This window comes from Apostichopus japonicus, chromosome 22 (assembly GCF_037975245.1).
Source record: "Apostichopus japonicus isolate 1M-3 chromosome 22, ASM3797524v1, whole genome shotgun sequence".
NCBI classification, from domain to species: Eukaryota; Metazoa; Echinodermata; class Holothuroidea; order Aspidochirotida; family Stichopodidae; genus Apostichopus; species Apostichopus japonicus.
In genome coordinates this window covers 3,905,191-3,920,600 of record NC_092582.1, presented here as the reverse complement: position 1 = coordinate 3,920,600, position 15,410 = coordinate 3,905,191, and the positions used below count along the sequence as shown (strand labels likewise).

At 36.2% G+C, this 15,410-nt stretch overlaps 1 protein-coding gene across 1 annotated transcript in view; it reads right to left on the bottom strand.

The window, feature by feature from the left end:
- The window catches only part of LOC139964237 (neural proliferation differentiation and control protein 1-like), a 125,685-nt gene extending 110,670 nt beyond the window's left edge, over positions 1-15,015 (bottom strand). The window contains exons 1-2 of the mRNA XM_071965682.1: positions 14,779-15,015; positions 4,311-4,451 (exon numbers count right to left, since the gene is read on the bottom strand). Of these exons, the coding sequence (XP_071821783.1) occupies positions 4,311-4,451; positions 14,779-14,866 (229 nt within the window). The 5' untranslated portion in view covers positions 14,867-15,015. The remainder of the gene's footprint in view (positions 1-4,310; positions 4,452-14,778) is intronic.
- Between the last annotated feature and the right edge of the window lie 395 nt (positions 15,016-15,410).

Sequence of the window (15,410 nt, the reverse complement as noted above, 5' to 3'; positions counted from 1 at the left end):
CTACCTATTATACAGCAGTTTAAATGTACCAGTCCCTATTCTGTTTGCATTTCTGTTTGCCTATGAAGAAGGTCCTGCTAGGATTGTAACATCAGGCCCTCTAGTTTTCACATTTTACTGTGGACACATGCTTTCTGTTTGCTTAGATGAGGAGATTTGTTAACAGTTTTTGCTCTCCATCTTTGTTTTTTGTGTTTTTTCCCCTCTTGATAAAGAAGAATAATCAGAGCCATGGCAATATTTTCATAACTTCCATTTTTAGAAAGGTTACTGTATGTTACTTGATATTCCCTCCCTCCTTATTATATACAACAGACTGTATTGAACATAGTGACTCCTGTGTGCTAAATTGCATGAATTTCTGTGTGGGCAGATCAACCAAAGGTTCAATTTTTACACTATTATCTTCAGAGCGCTCTTAAAGAGTGTTTGCTAAAGACCCTTATCTCGTCACTGTGTAAATGTCAATTGGAAGAAATATGCACAGTGCAGTACTTCTAAGGTCATAACAAGACCAACTTAGACATATTCAAATCTGACCCAAAAAAAATAGGGCAGTAATAAGTACAAATGTAGAGTAACTATTACTGGTAGAAAATGAAATAATCGGGCAAAAATATGTGAAAAACATCAATTAGACATGAACAATGGAATTATTTGCTGAAATACTGTATACTGTAAATTTTGTGCTAGATACAGTACTGTCAACGTTGCTTACTGTATTGTGAGCACTATTTGTACCATGTACCTGTAGTCTGTAAATTCCAAATGCTCTCTTTCTAATTCTTTTGCTTTTACCTTTCAGATCAGGATATCCATAAAATAGTTGTTTAAGTCATTTTTATGATATTTTTTTTGTTTGTAAATTTTCATTTTACTGTTTCAGGAAATATTTAGTCGTCAGATGAAAGCATGTACCAAGAATTCTGTCATTCTCTGAAGACATTGAGCAACATGTCAGCTTTAATAAAGAACTTAATTCTTACTGTACATGAAGAAAATCTTTAACTACCAGCAATTTTCCAAGTTTTGAGTTTTAAATTTCAATTTCCTCTCTGACGAAAAATATTTCGAATAGAACGCTGGACTCAACAAATGTTTTGCCAAGTACTGTACAATTCCTTAGATTTACACAGTTGTGACTCAATTATGAATCAAGGAAAAGGAACAAATTCCAGTTTTTGTATTTCAAGATGCTTTATTTTTCAAAGACCCAATTTATCAATACGGCATCACTAATAAGATAATCTATGATTATTATAATATTTTACTTAGTACTGTACATTAACGCTGATTAAGATATCATTAAAGTGTCAGTAATTTTTTTTATCGTTATATCTAAATATTTTACATCCAGTTCTACAGTAGAGTAATATTAGTTTTTCCGTTCCCATAACGTCTCTACCAGACGGCAACTCTAGAAAACCTCGCCGCGGAAAATGACTGCCTAACTTGCATTTCACAAAGGATAATTCCAATTGCCTTTACTTTTCTGTTATATATATTTGGTTAAAGCCTCTCGGCATGAAATGTTTGCTCTCTTACGCTCTCATTGTCCTGCCAGATTTTCTCTCTCGATTCATAACGACGGATAGCCGCTGACGCACACGGAATCTACATTGCGTCACTCCTTCTGTCAAGGATAACACGTTGCCATGGTAGCGTGTTATGTGCTGAAGAAGTTGATCACAAATTTACTTCTAAATTAGGAATTTTGGTGTGTTGAAGAGGATCTTCTGTGCCATTTGCAGAAGGAAAAAAAACAAGGCAACGCAGAAAGGCAATAAATCTACTTTACTGCAAATGGCGCAGATTTTTTTAAAACATGAGTGCAATTTCTTCCACAGTGGGACTTTTTGACTAGCAATTTCATGGGCATTTTAAAGGTCGAAATGCCATAAAAGTATTTTAATCCTTAAGCAATGGGATTCACTCTTACAGTCTCTGCCCATCAATCATGAAAGAAATAGTGTAATATTATTCTGCAGCATCAAAACAAAACTTACAGTACATCATCTTACAGTATGTACAGTACTCTAGTTTGTCAATCTTTTGAAAGAAACATGAATGTCTTTATCTCTAAACTATAATATAGATGGAAAAGATGCTCTGGCTTTGAAATTCCAAAACTTACTGGTTTGGAACCAAGTAAATTGTTATATTCTGCTGCATGTGGTAGTACTTAAGCTGCCATCCAGTAACTAGATCATTTCTCATTTCATTTTCTCAAAGACGATGACGTTGACGACAACAACAACAGATGGGGTACTGCTCAGTGATATTCACGGCCGGCTCCAGGATTATTTCGGGTTAAAGCAGAGTCAGGGGAAACAGTGAAATTTTCTTCAGATTGGTAGATTGACAATCAGAAGTTCCATACTCTTGGTTTGTAACATTCCAATCAGGGGTTACATTTGTTTCCCCCTTCTTCTCCTTTGTTTTAAATGTTTCTTAGCTTGAAATCTTACAAATATAACAAATAGGAAAAAGTGTTGACAACTTGACCGAGTTCCAACACCACTGCATTGTAAAGCTGCACACTTCACTAACCTTACTTTCAATAAATTGCTTAATATGAATATATTAAAATTACAATTAAAATATCACGATAACACTACATGCGTACATATATATATGTCTAATCACCTAGAACTGCAAAAGATATTTAAATCTGCACAAATCTTGACATAATTAACAGAATACTATACTGTACATATAACATGCTGAGCCCAGGTAACGTTCGATATTTGGTGTAGCCTAGGTCCAAATTACAAGTTGATTCGTTAATATATAGGTCTAGGCCAGTATGTAAATTGATCAGATATTATTCAAACTAAGAACACAAAAACCAGAAATAAAGGTGTTTTCTTTTCTTTATTTCAAATAGTAACACGTACTGTAGATATTTTTATTATGTTCGGGATTCCCGGGAATGATACCGAAACGAATGTACAGTAATAAATGGTTGTTTTCCCACTACCGGTAGTAGTTACACATTGCACTGTGATCGGGACTAGTCAATACCGGGATCAGGATACCGGGATTCACTTGACTACCGGGATCCCGCACAACGCTAATATATACTGTATATGTATGCCTAACACATCACTATACATCTTTAAGCGATTAGACACATGTGGTAAAGTGATTTTCTTCTCAATAGAACAGTCAATTATCTAGTTAACATGGATCAGAAGCTTTTCAACGTCAAATGAACTACGAAAATTACAATGAGAACAACATACAATACTTACTAACTATGGGTTTATATGCAATATGCTGTACGAACAAAAGCCAGTCAGTCAAATCAATTCGTTTCCTACGGTAGCCCACGGTGACTAGTATGGGAATAATCCTAACCTTACCCACAATACCCGACCAAAATGTCATCAAATATGAGTCGTTGTTTACTTTTGTTTTGACAAGAGACAGGAAATGTGGTAATGTGGAGGAGAGAGTAGGTGAGGAGCAAACTTCTGTACAGTTCAGTACATCTTTACACTTTTCCAGCTCTTGACTATTTATTTAAGCTCCGTTTATATGGATTCAATCTCTTCGGTCTAAACTGTCTGTTTTCAGTGCCATTGTGTACAGTAAATATTCACACAATCACGACCATGTCCTGCTTTGCCAATTGCCAATTTCGGCACTTTTTGCAGAAACCGAGCGAATGAAAACTTCAAACCAAACTACTGTAAAGCTGTCCCTTTCTTTGTTATTGTCTTGGTCGAGATGAAAACATTAAACCAATGGATGAAAAAGCTAGAATCCTTGGTCAATGTTCCAAACGAATTCCGTAGAAAATAATCCAGACGAAATTTACGTACAGTACGATGCTGTTACTGTGGATGGAAGAATGAGAAGGAAGGGCTGGGGGGGGCAGGTCATAGAGGGCAAACATTAAAAGGTTACCAGTTCTTTCTAGGCACGTTAGAATGAGAGTGCTACTGTTGTGGGGAGACAGATAAGCAAGGAGCAAAGTAAATTCCTTTCATCTCGACCAATACAATAACAAAGAACTGGACACCTTTGTGTTAGTTTGAATTCTTCATTCCCCCGATCTCTGAGAATGTGCTAAACTTTTGGGAAAAACAGCACTTGTCATGATTGTGTATCATTAACTATAAGTACCAGAAATGATTGTAGAGCGAGGGATCGGTTACCTTGTGTTTATGATGGAATGCATAGTACGGGGCTTTGACTGTTATGTTATATCTTAATTCAACTGCATGTAACTATCGATCAGACAAGGCCCAATTTGACATGTGTGTAATGTGGTGGCACAGACTTCTCACGGTCTTCAAACTTACCTTTGATTATGACGCAGGCTTCATCTATCATCTCATATTTTGGGTCGATGCACTCTCCGCAGATCCTCTCCCTCCCCGAGCATGGCTGCCTTCCTAATCCAAGACACTTCTCAATCACAGGGTCCGGACATGTTAGCAGTTCTGAGAGGAGATGATAAAAAAAAAAAATTAAAGCAGGTGAAACAGTAGACTGCCACCTTCTGATGACATCAGAGGATAAGATTTCCTTCCAGTGAGGGTGTAATAAGGTGAGAATAGATGCACAAAAAACAGTGTTATTTACATGTATTATATATATCCAATGCACATTGTTCAGTTTCACTGCAACAATCATAGTGCAATCACAGTTTGGCACTGTCACTGTTTCTGCAAGACTAAGAAGAGCCAAGAAGGCTCCTTAAACTCCTTTCAAAGATGTCAGGAGAGTTCAGTGTTGAATAAGGATGAAAATAAAACCTTGAAGGACGGTCTCTGGGTGGTAATGGTGGATACCAGGACCAGACCGGTATGTTAAGGTTATTAGGTCATTCTTGGCAAGTGGTACATTGAGGGTGCCATTATTGTGAAGAGACAGGTGAGAGAGCAAAGTAATTTGTCTCAATTTGCATAAACTCAACTGTTACTTCTTGATCAGTTAAATTTGTAAAAAAAGAGATAATGTAAAGAGATAGCAAACACCGAAGTTTTTTTACAAAATAAACCTGAATAATTTCTGCTTAAAATGGATAGAAATATCTTAATAGAATTTGAAAAAATAGAATAACAAAATAGAATTATCACTCACTGTAAGGGAAACCCAACATTCACTAAAGACTGCTTCACTCATAATGTTAGAATGTCAACTTGTGAAGACATTCAGTGCAAAGATTGTGACAAAGTTATAATACCATGCAGATAGGTATTCTCAAAAACTTTACGAAAATATTTAAATGTGGCTGACAGTTTTAAAACTCTGTGGCCAATATAGCATTAATTATCTAGCAAGTTTTAGTTTACTGCTTTGCTCCTTAACCAGTCTTTTGTGAGCAGAGTACAGTAGTTGAAATATTGTGTGAGAGAGACTTTTTGAGGATACAAATAAAGTTTTCAAGGGAGATATAAAAATGTTACACCTTAATGTCATTAAAGGTCAACTCTCTCATCTCTGGAGTAAACAGCCTCTGATAATTGGATCAAAACTTTAGGGCAAATCACATCACGTCAGCATTTTTGAGCAATTTCACAGCAAACTGTGATTCTATGGATTCCATGTGATCACAAGTAGGCTTCGCTACGGCAGCAAGCAGCAGCTCAGGCAATTTGCAAAACTGCCGCATTCTCTTTTGCATTACTATACAGCTATAATACGATGCAATGAATTAAAGTCCTAAATGGCCTCTCATATACCCAAGGAAAATGGATGTGATGACTTCGGTAATTACAACTACAGAGAGAGTCCAACAACAACAACGGTATATTTTGCAGCTTTGTGAGCTTAAATCCAGATCGGCCGGTTATACGAAACCTGTCCCAGCAATGAGATATGAACAGGAGAGAGTGTACAGGTCGTCAGTCAGGAATGTGGAGAATAAAGTTTCTACCAATCTTCGTGACAAGAAAATCGATTCCATATTGCTATTACCTAGCTGGAGTCAAATGGAACAGTTGAGTGGAAAGTTTATCACCTGAGGATATCTGAGGAATGATGTCAATGTCCTGTAATGAGTGAAATCTCCAAAAGTTTCATCAAACATTCTTCCTCATTACTCAAACACATCCACTTTAGCATCCTTCCCCTACTCTCCCCCCCCCCCTCAACAACTGGTTAACGCCTCATTTTAACTTTCTAAAAGATGTACTTTTGTTAAGTTTAATACCCAAAGACAGTGTATATAATTACAGTAGTAGTTGGACTGTTTTTAAGGTTTTAAGAATGGGTTTGTTTGGCTCATTCGATCCTTGCTATCCTTGGCCATCCTGTAAAGTGTCTGGTCCATAATAACCTCACATTAAGTTGTATATCACTTCTTTTACCCTTTTGCAGGTTTTTAACAATTTAAATAAAAGATCTGAGAGAGTAATAACTATTTCTGTTCTAAATTACTTCATTTTTTTACCAGATGTGTAAAAAGATTCAAATCTGTAATTTACATCTTTTACAACCCTGGAATAAAGTACTACAGTGGTTATATTTTGTATGAGGCATTATCCATGCACATGTTTCATGCTTTATGTGACAAGACTGGCTCGCTCTTCTGTGCACCTTTTTCATAATTATAAAATTCAATCAATCAACCATTTAAATTGGGGTTGGCGAATAGAAGGTGACGGTTACTTCATCCACGGCTCGACAGCTTTTTGTCAATACTTCTTTCTCATGGGAAGAAAGAACAAACCCATCAAAAAATTGAAACAATTAAATCACTTTTACTATTCTGCACTGGGTTATTTGTGAACCAAATTACTGATACAATATCATGATCCTATTCTAGGCCTGTTAGCTCTCTCCATTGATTCATACAATGACGACTGTATGCACTGGTTTGGATATACGAGTGACAAGCTAACCTGTCTCCCCACAACCAAATTAACCTAATTGTCCTAATCTACACACAGAAATAGAGACACAGTACAGTACAAATTATCCTGCAAGAGCGAGTCATTGGAAAAAAAGGACATAACATTTCATTAGAACAAGCTCATACCAGCAACCATCTTCTTGTTTTTTCCCTTTATTAGAGTACTTTATCACCAACACTTCACAGAGCAACTACTAGAAGTAAAAAACACTCACTTTCCTGGATTTAGTTTTGCACTATTACGATGTCTCTATAGCAATACCAGCATTTGTACATTAATGCTTTCCTTTTATAATAAAAACACATATAAATATTTTTTTAAAGTTGTATGATGTGATGGTATACCCTCCATTCAAGTGAAGAGTAGAAATGAGATACTTCCATTACTTACAGTCTAACCTTGATAATTTTACATTTATTGTACTTATTGCTGTGGACTACTATCTGAGGAAAAGTACTGCAACTAATACTGTAGCTCAGCATTGAATACCCCACCCTTATTCCTACCCCTCCCCCACCCCGCATATCCTTTTCTATTTAAAGCATTAGAAGCCAAGAAGGACACAGATATGTAGCTCTGTTGCTACTGTAATTTAGCACTAAACTACTGAAACGTACAGTACCAAACCTTTAATTATAACTAAGCTGCAGTATACAGTCCTTAACACTTAAATTGACGTCTGTTCTATCCTTGACAAGATTATATTCTAGCCACAGTTCTGACAAAAAAATATACAGTATATTCTAACAACCCAGAACAATAACTTTCATACTTTCAGTTTACTGGAGTAGAGAAGCCTGAATTGAAGAGTAATTTCAGTGAAGCTTATTGTAATCAACTGTACTTATTAGGCCCTCACAGAAGGTATTATTACTTTTCCTTTAGTTGCCACATCTGATTAATTTTCATGTTGCTACATTTTATATGAAAATATGATCTCAAAAGTGACTGGAAAAAATGTTAAAATTTAATAATTTGATGATTATGATTAAGACTTCAACGTAGAAAAAAGTCATGCTACTTGGCCATCCTGTAAAGTTTCTGGTCCATAATAACCTCACATTAAGTTGTATATTATCACTTCTTTACCCTTTTGCAGGTTTTTACCATGTTAAATAAAAGATCTGAGAAAGTAATAACTATTCCTGTTCTAATTTTCTTCATTTCTTTTCCAGATGTCTAAAAAGATTCAAATCTGTAATTTACATCAAAATGATTTTTTTTTTTTAAAGTAAATCCAGTGATGTAAATCGGCCAACCCTGGAAAAAAGCACTAATTATATTTTGTATGAGGCATTGTCCTTTAAAACAATAATAAGATGTCCTGAAAGGCATCTACTGTAAAATAGTACATTGTTTCTCTTGGATCGGTCCCCCATTTGAAGGTTACATACAGATAGATGTGGGTATGAAAATGGGATACGGTACACCGTAAACTCAACTTCAAAGTAACCTCGACCCATTACAAAAGTCAACTGTCAAGTCAATTTTAATTCAAAGTTACTTACAAAAAGCAGGCAATGCTACATATAACTTGCCGAAAAGTACAGTGACTAGATATTTGGTAGTCCTGTTGAGCTGTCAGTACTGTACTGTTACTGTACAGTATGTATGTACACAAGGCCAACTGTGTATATATTTGTTCTGCTACTTTGGCCTGCAGGTAAATTCAGCTTGAATACAGTTGACTGCAAATCCTTAAAAGGTGCAGTACATTTAACAACAGAATAGTCTGAAAAATATATACTATCATTGCAAGTTGATTAGTATTATTCCATACAGCGAATAATTTTATAGTGAGCACATTTTCTGTAGCAAGGCTTATGAATTTTTCAGAATCCAAAATTGAATTGTTACGGTTAGCTTTTTAACATCATCATTTGCACAATTCTATGGATGAATATGTTGCACCATGAACAACCATGTGACAGCAATATGTGACAGGGCCAGAATACGAGATATCACGACAAATCATTTTAAAACTTAAATGACCTTTTCCAAATCTAATCTCGTCACTCGCAGTTATTCTATTTAGGAGCATTCCTTCCAAATATGACAATTACTTTCACTTCTAGTACAGTACATTATGAGATGCTTCTCTGATGGCTGACCAGGTCAAAGCGTGTTTTAATGCAGCCATACTGTTTTTCAAGTCATAGACTTGACTGTATTGGTATTCAAAATGTAATGGTCTGCGGTGTGTTTATAATTCACATAATTGCTTACATATATAAACATGTTTTCCCAAAGATGAAAAGTTGGTTACCAAATACAGGCTATTAACTTCATGAAGAGTAATAAGAAATTTATCAGATTGAAATTTGTAAGATCCCTCATCTGGCCGGTAGGAATGTCCAGGGAATGTTAAATTTAAAACTAAAAGTTTTGTATACAAAACCGAGATGGGGATATATGAATAAAGCTCTATTGAAAATCTTCATTTCAAATACTGTGTAACGATTCAATTTAGGAACGTCTTGTTCTTTACAGAGGTACGGGGTAAAATATTCCATTTAAAATCTTTCTTCATGTTTTTCTTTTTCATAAGATTTAAACCTAAAACGACTGTAAAACTTGTTTTCTATAGAGGTATGGGGAAAAATATTCCATTTAAAATCTTTCTTCATTTTTTCTTTTTCATAAGATTTAAACCTGAAACGACTGTAAAACTTGTTTGCATTTGTATGGCAGGAAGCATTTCATCAAACAAAAGTATACCAAGTTTCTTGACAACTGCATCGAAGAGTGGAATGTTTGACAAGGTAAAGAAACTTAAGAAGGGAATTCGTCAGTCTTGTCATATCATCAGCTTTTAAAATTTGACGAAACTCAAGTACATTCTAGAATAGGATACTTTACACAAGATAGCAGCACCTGACTGTAAATTCCTGCAAGTACTATTAAAGAATATACCCTCTAATCCTCAATAATCTCCCCCAAAAAATGTTCCATGGAGGCAGTTGAAGCTTGCAGCCCTCCTCTATTTATAGCAGCAGATGTAGTAACCATGGAAACAAAACATCTGATACCTAATTTAAGTCAATTGCAAGAGCCAAAATTTTCTCTTTGGTTTGTGACATTCAGGGATAAGAGTAGACTGTAGTGTGAAATATGATCGGTTTGGTATGCATGATTTTCTTGTGATGCCTCCCCACGGCGAATTATCATCTTCCGTGACTACGACGGACCAGTGTTCTTATCAGAGAGCGTAATACATGTATGCGAGAGGCTTGTGGCCCGTTGAATCCATGAAATGGGAATTCATCAAACTATATGTATACAAAATGAAAAAATCCTTGAAGAAATTTCTCTAACATTGTTATAACTTCAATGACATGTGGCATTAGAGACCATTTTTCTTTTTGTCATTCTTGAAAATGATTATGCTTCGTTCACAATCAATAATTAACGACCTTAATCAACATGAATGGCACATTTACCGCGACTCACTGGCACAACAAAGAAGAGGAAGGCGTTGTACAAGACACCAACAAAGACAAAATATCGAATATATATGAAATTATTCGGGCATGGAGAACAGGAACATAAACGCTCAAAGGAGGTTAACTGACATTTGACATAAACCGTGCATTATAATTCAACCTTTAAAAACTTATATAGCTGAACGAGAGAAGCTCTAAAGTTCGCTTAAAAGACAAAGGAAAGTTAACAAACCGATATGGTTTTTTAACAAAATTCCAATAGAGCAAAACTCTGCGCGAGCCAGTAGATTGGAAAGTTACAAAATAAGTACTGCAATTTGAAGAGACAGTTCAACAATTCTGTTGTTTCGGGATGAATGATTTATATGATCATGAAAAGAGCAACTTCAAGTTATCTTCACTCCTCTTCCCTGATGATCATGAGATCATTCACTTTGCTGACGTCAGATAGAGTAAAATGAAAATAAAACCATATACCTGTATGCATGTACCTATTGAAGCAGTCTGTACTGTACACACCATGTTACATTTTCAACCAGAATATAGTTGGGTAAGAAGCTGATTCAAATGACAAGTATATTACTGCGAAGTTGATGAGGAATGATGCAGAATTGTCTTACCAAAAGGCAAGACAGAGGGTATGTACTTGGTCTTTGTAAAAGTTGCCAGTTATGGGAATGTGTGACAAGGCCCACAGTTAAAGTGAGCACTAACATGCCCCTGAAATATCTGAATTTTGCTACTTTTTAGCAGCTTTTTCTTAACTTGTTCACTTTTTTACCAAAAATTTACTGACTGTACTGAGACAATATTACTCATGCAGTCATGCCTAAAGTAGGCTAGAGTAGCACTTTGAAAATAGAGGCAAAGCTTTTAACTGTGCACATACTGTAACCGTCATTCACACAAAGACATAAATTTCAACTGCTTCTGTGACACAAATTTTACGCTCTGTGAAGCCAAAAATGTACGGTAATTTAAATTCAGCTTTCTGATTGGTAGTTATTTGATACATCCACCGCTTCCCAGATTAATAATCCACATTTTGTTAATTATCCATGTTACATTCCTGCTTTCTTAATTAACGACAGTTTTTCCTTCACAAAGAACTGCTAATGACTACATATGCTGCCTAGACTCAATCATAGGGTAGGAATGTTCCGACAATACCAATTATCTTATGCGTCAAAGACTGTGTGTAAAAATTTTTATATCAATTCTGTTTTCAAAGGACAAATGCCACAAATTTACTGGTTTGGGGATTTAAAATTTACCTGTCTCCAAAGTACAGTACATGTATGCACTTTCTCATCTACCTATAAAACTATATGACTGGAGCCAGTGGCGGAGCGTCCATACAGTCAGAGGCGGCGGATGGCCCCCTGACTCAAATGGACTGCTGGTGCCCTTTTCAGCTCTTTACCACTTTTTACTTATTTGGGATTATTGACTTTTTTATTGCACTGTCAAATACCTATTGACATTTGTTACATTTTGTTGGTGTAATTTTCTGACAAAATGGCGACGACACCTATTTATTCTTCGTTTATCTGCAACTTACCAAGGCCCGGAAAGGGTCATTTCCGGCGATCTAGGGAGTATCTTTACTCACAAAATTTCTGTACGCTTCGCGCCAACCTGTGGTGGCGCTCCGCTTAGATAGTGTCAAAGCGCCCCTACAGACCATTCTCGCCCCCCTGCCCAATACCCCTAGCTCAGCCACTGTCTGGAGCCCTCTAAGGATTGCGCCCCCTATCTTCCACTTCTTGGACACCACTCACTTTCTCCTCCTCCTCCTCCTCCTCCTCCTCATCCTCCTCCTCCTGAATTTCATATTCAGAAGTCAACTACTGTACGCATTCTTTCTGCGGACAAACTTGCATTTGGTTTCCAGTATTTCTTTGCTAAACTGCGTATTTTGATGGTTGCCAGGCTTGCCGGTGCACCAATGTATGGAAACAAAAATATTTAGCCAGCTGCTGGATTTGGGACACGTTCAGCTTCATATATTTCATATTTGTTTAAAGGCTTGACAGCAGAAAAAGTGCACCTGCATATCGTGCACTGAATTTTAAAATTATCTGATCGATGTACAGTATAAAGCTCTTGAAACAAACAAATTTCATTTTCATAATCACATTAGTACTCCTGTTACATTGAATAAGTGGAAAACGCTACTGATTATATCTACTCTATCTTTTTCTTCTTTCTTTTTTTCATTATTTTGAAACACCTCGAGAATTTAATTTTCCTTCTTTATTTTCTTCCCCCTTTCTTTTTTGTTTTGTTTTTCCTTTTTTGTGTAAAAATTCCTCGGAGGAATTTTCCCACAAACCAGGTTTCCATGGTTTACCAAATTTGAAAAAAAAAACTTTTCAAACCCTTTAATGAAGGACTTCTTACCATCTGCAACTTAGGTAATTAACTGGCAATTTTCTTAAGCATAAGACTGAAATTCTGTGATCCCAAGATTTGATAGTTGACAGTGTTCACAGTGATGTCACAGTTTTACACACATTTCTTTGTTTCAATAATCGCAGGGGTTAGGAAGCTAACAGAAGCTCATTTGAAACCCTACCCATGTAAAGATCCTGGATGAACATTGCAGTATCGTTATTAGGATTTTGTATGTTGCGTCCACGCTGGTCGCAATGTCTTAAAACTGTTTGGGTCCGCTCAGAAAAAGTTGCGTCCCTGCAGTCCTTCCTGAAAACATGCACTTTAAAATACCTCTACAGGATCACAAAATACTAAGTTATAATGATTCCTGACAAGACGTTGGCTTGAGCGCAACGGAAGCATATAGGGATATGCCTATAATGTACACAGGAAAAAAATTCAAAAGAAGGAACCTTAGACTAATATACAACAACATAATAAGTTCTGTCAAATCCTGAAACAGGACATTTTGGTGTAGACTAGTTAAGATATATACCGGACTAATCATCATGCAATGCACACTACTACACAGACGGTCAGTAGACAACTCCCTTGTATACATCTGTGTGGAAGTCTGTATTATAGGACATATATGCTGTGAATGTCGGAAATCAACATAAAGCAAAATGAATGTCTACACGAAAAATGTCAGCATAAAAATACTGCACTTTTCAATTGAGCTCCTTAAATGATGTAGAAAATATTACGTAGATCACAATGACACAAGAACACGCCCCTATATAAAGGCCTAGTACTTACTCACAACACAATTTATGAACCCCTGTAAGTTTTATTCAAGTTGAATGAATTTTCCATTTTCTCCAAACACTAAAGGCAAGTCGACCCAATCACAGCCAGTTCCGATAACTTTCCCATTTACAGTACGTAAATTTTAATGCAATGCCGATTCAAAAACTCAAGCATCAATGGCTATTTTTAACATTGTATGAACTACAGTAGTTTGCACTTGAATGTTGCATAAAAAAGTTGAACTGAAGCATGTGGTCAAAAGGCCTGCGCAACTTTGCAACGAAGAAACTACTGTGGTATGAATGCACATTTTGGAACACTTTGGCAATCGTAAAAGATTAATAACTTACGAAATTGCGATTATGCACATTGATCAAACATTGCTAGGACTGAATGTTGCACTGCAGAACAAGCGAATTACTGACAAGTAAATTATGCAAGAATCTAACCGGAGCAGGTGCTTGCTGATTTTGAACACAGCACAGAGCTAGTGTAGGATTGTGCGAACATGTACTTTTGCGATATTTACTGACAAACTCCCTTAGCTTAGTAATGTTTTAACCTATTTTTCAAAAGCAAATCATGTGCAGTGCTAGCTTGTTTTTGTAAGTTGTAGTCAAGTAACAGCAACTAAGGTGTTGAGTGCAATCAATCAAACTTCCAAAGTGAACTGGCAATTATCGATTACCACTATCAGAACTACCATAGGCTAATGCGACAATTTGTTTTGGTATAGGCAAACATCATGACGTAGTAAATGTTTATAAAAATATGAATACTACCAACTTTAATGAAATTAGGTAGATTAAAAGAGGCTAGCCTATGCCTAGGATGAGTTAATACTAGGTCTAAGTATCAAGCATGAGTTCATCATTTTTCAATATCCTTAGCCTATCTGGGCCAAAGTTGGCCAGTAGTACTAGCCGATGATAATGTTACTCAATCAACTAAGGCCCTGTAACTGTGTTTACAATTGAAACAAGTTAAGGGGTCAGGTTATGTCTACATAGTACAAATAGATAGAAGTCCAGAAACTACAGTGACAGAGATTAAGCGTAGACCAGACGAAGCGCAACCTTGGTCCGGTACAGCTATAATGAAAACACCACCACAGATAATATTGCCTGGATAACCTAAGACTAAAAGTAATACAGCATGCAACACTAACAGTAACACAAAAACAAACGACAATCCCTCATAGTACTAGTGCTAGTCTATGCTCTAAGTTAATTAAGACTTAGGCTACGAATGTACGATTAGGTGCTGTTGACACTTACCCTCTTCATTTTCCAAAGAATTTGATAAATAAGGGATTGTAAAAACGAAAATAGAAACCGAAATTAGTAGCTTCAAGTTAGCCTCCATTTTAGTTTCCGATATAAGCCAAGATGTCAGAAAAGATCATACTATTGGTCCTAACTGCAGGCCCGTTTCGGTGGTCGTTGTTTCCGCTACTTAACCGTACAACAATATTACTGATCAAGTTGGGATTGATTCCTAACCTAGCCCCCTGTACAACACACAGTGTATGTACGTACAATACGTATGTACTAGAGCAGCTCTGTAAGAACAAATTTATCGCGGTGAAGTGGCCAAGTAAAAAAGCGCCCCCACTTGAAGCAGATGGGTTACAGTTTACAACATAAAATTGACTATAAAAACATCCCATCAGATTCGGTAACTTCAGGTGTAGAAATGAAGATGATAGTAAATATGTAAAGCTAATATCTGCTTCCTACCCTAGTAACGGTGGTTAAGAAACTTTTGATCACTTTGGAGAGAAAAAATACAAGCTAACTGTTTATCTACTACAAAAAGCCTGTGTAGGTAAATATGTAAAAGTCGTGACGTTTCGATCCTAAAATTCTTCAGGGCTAACTGGAACGAAAACAGACTAAGAACACACAAT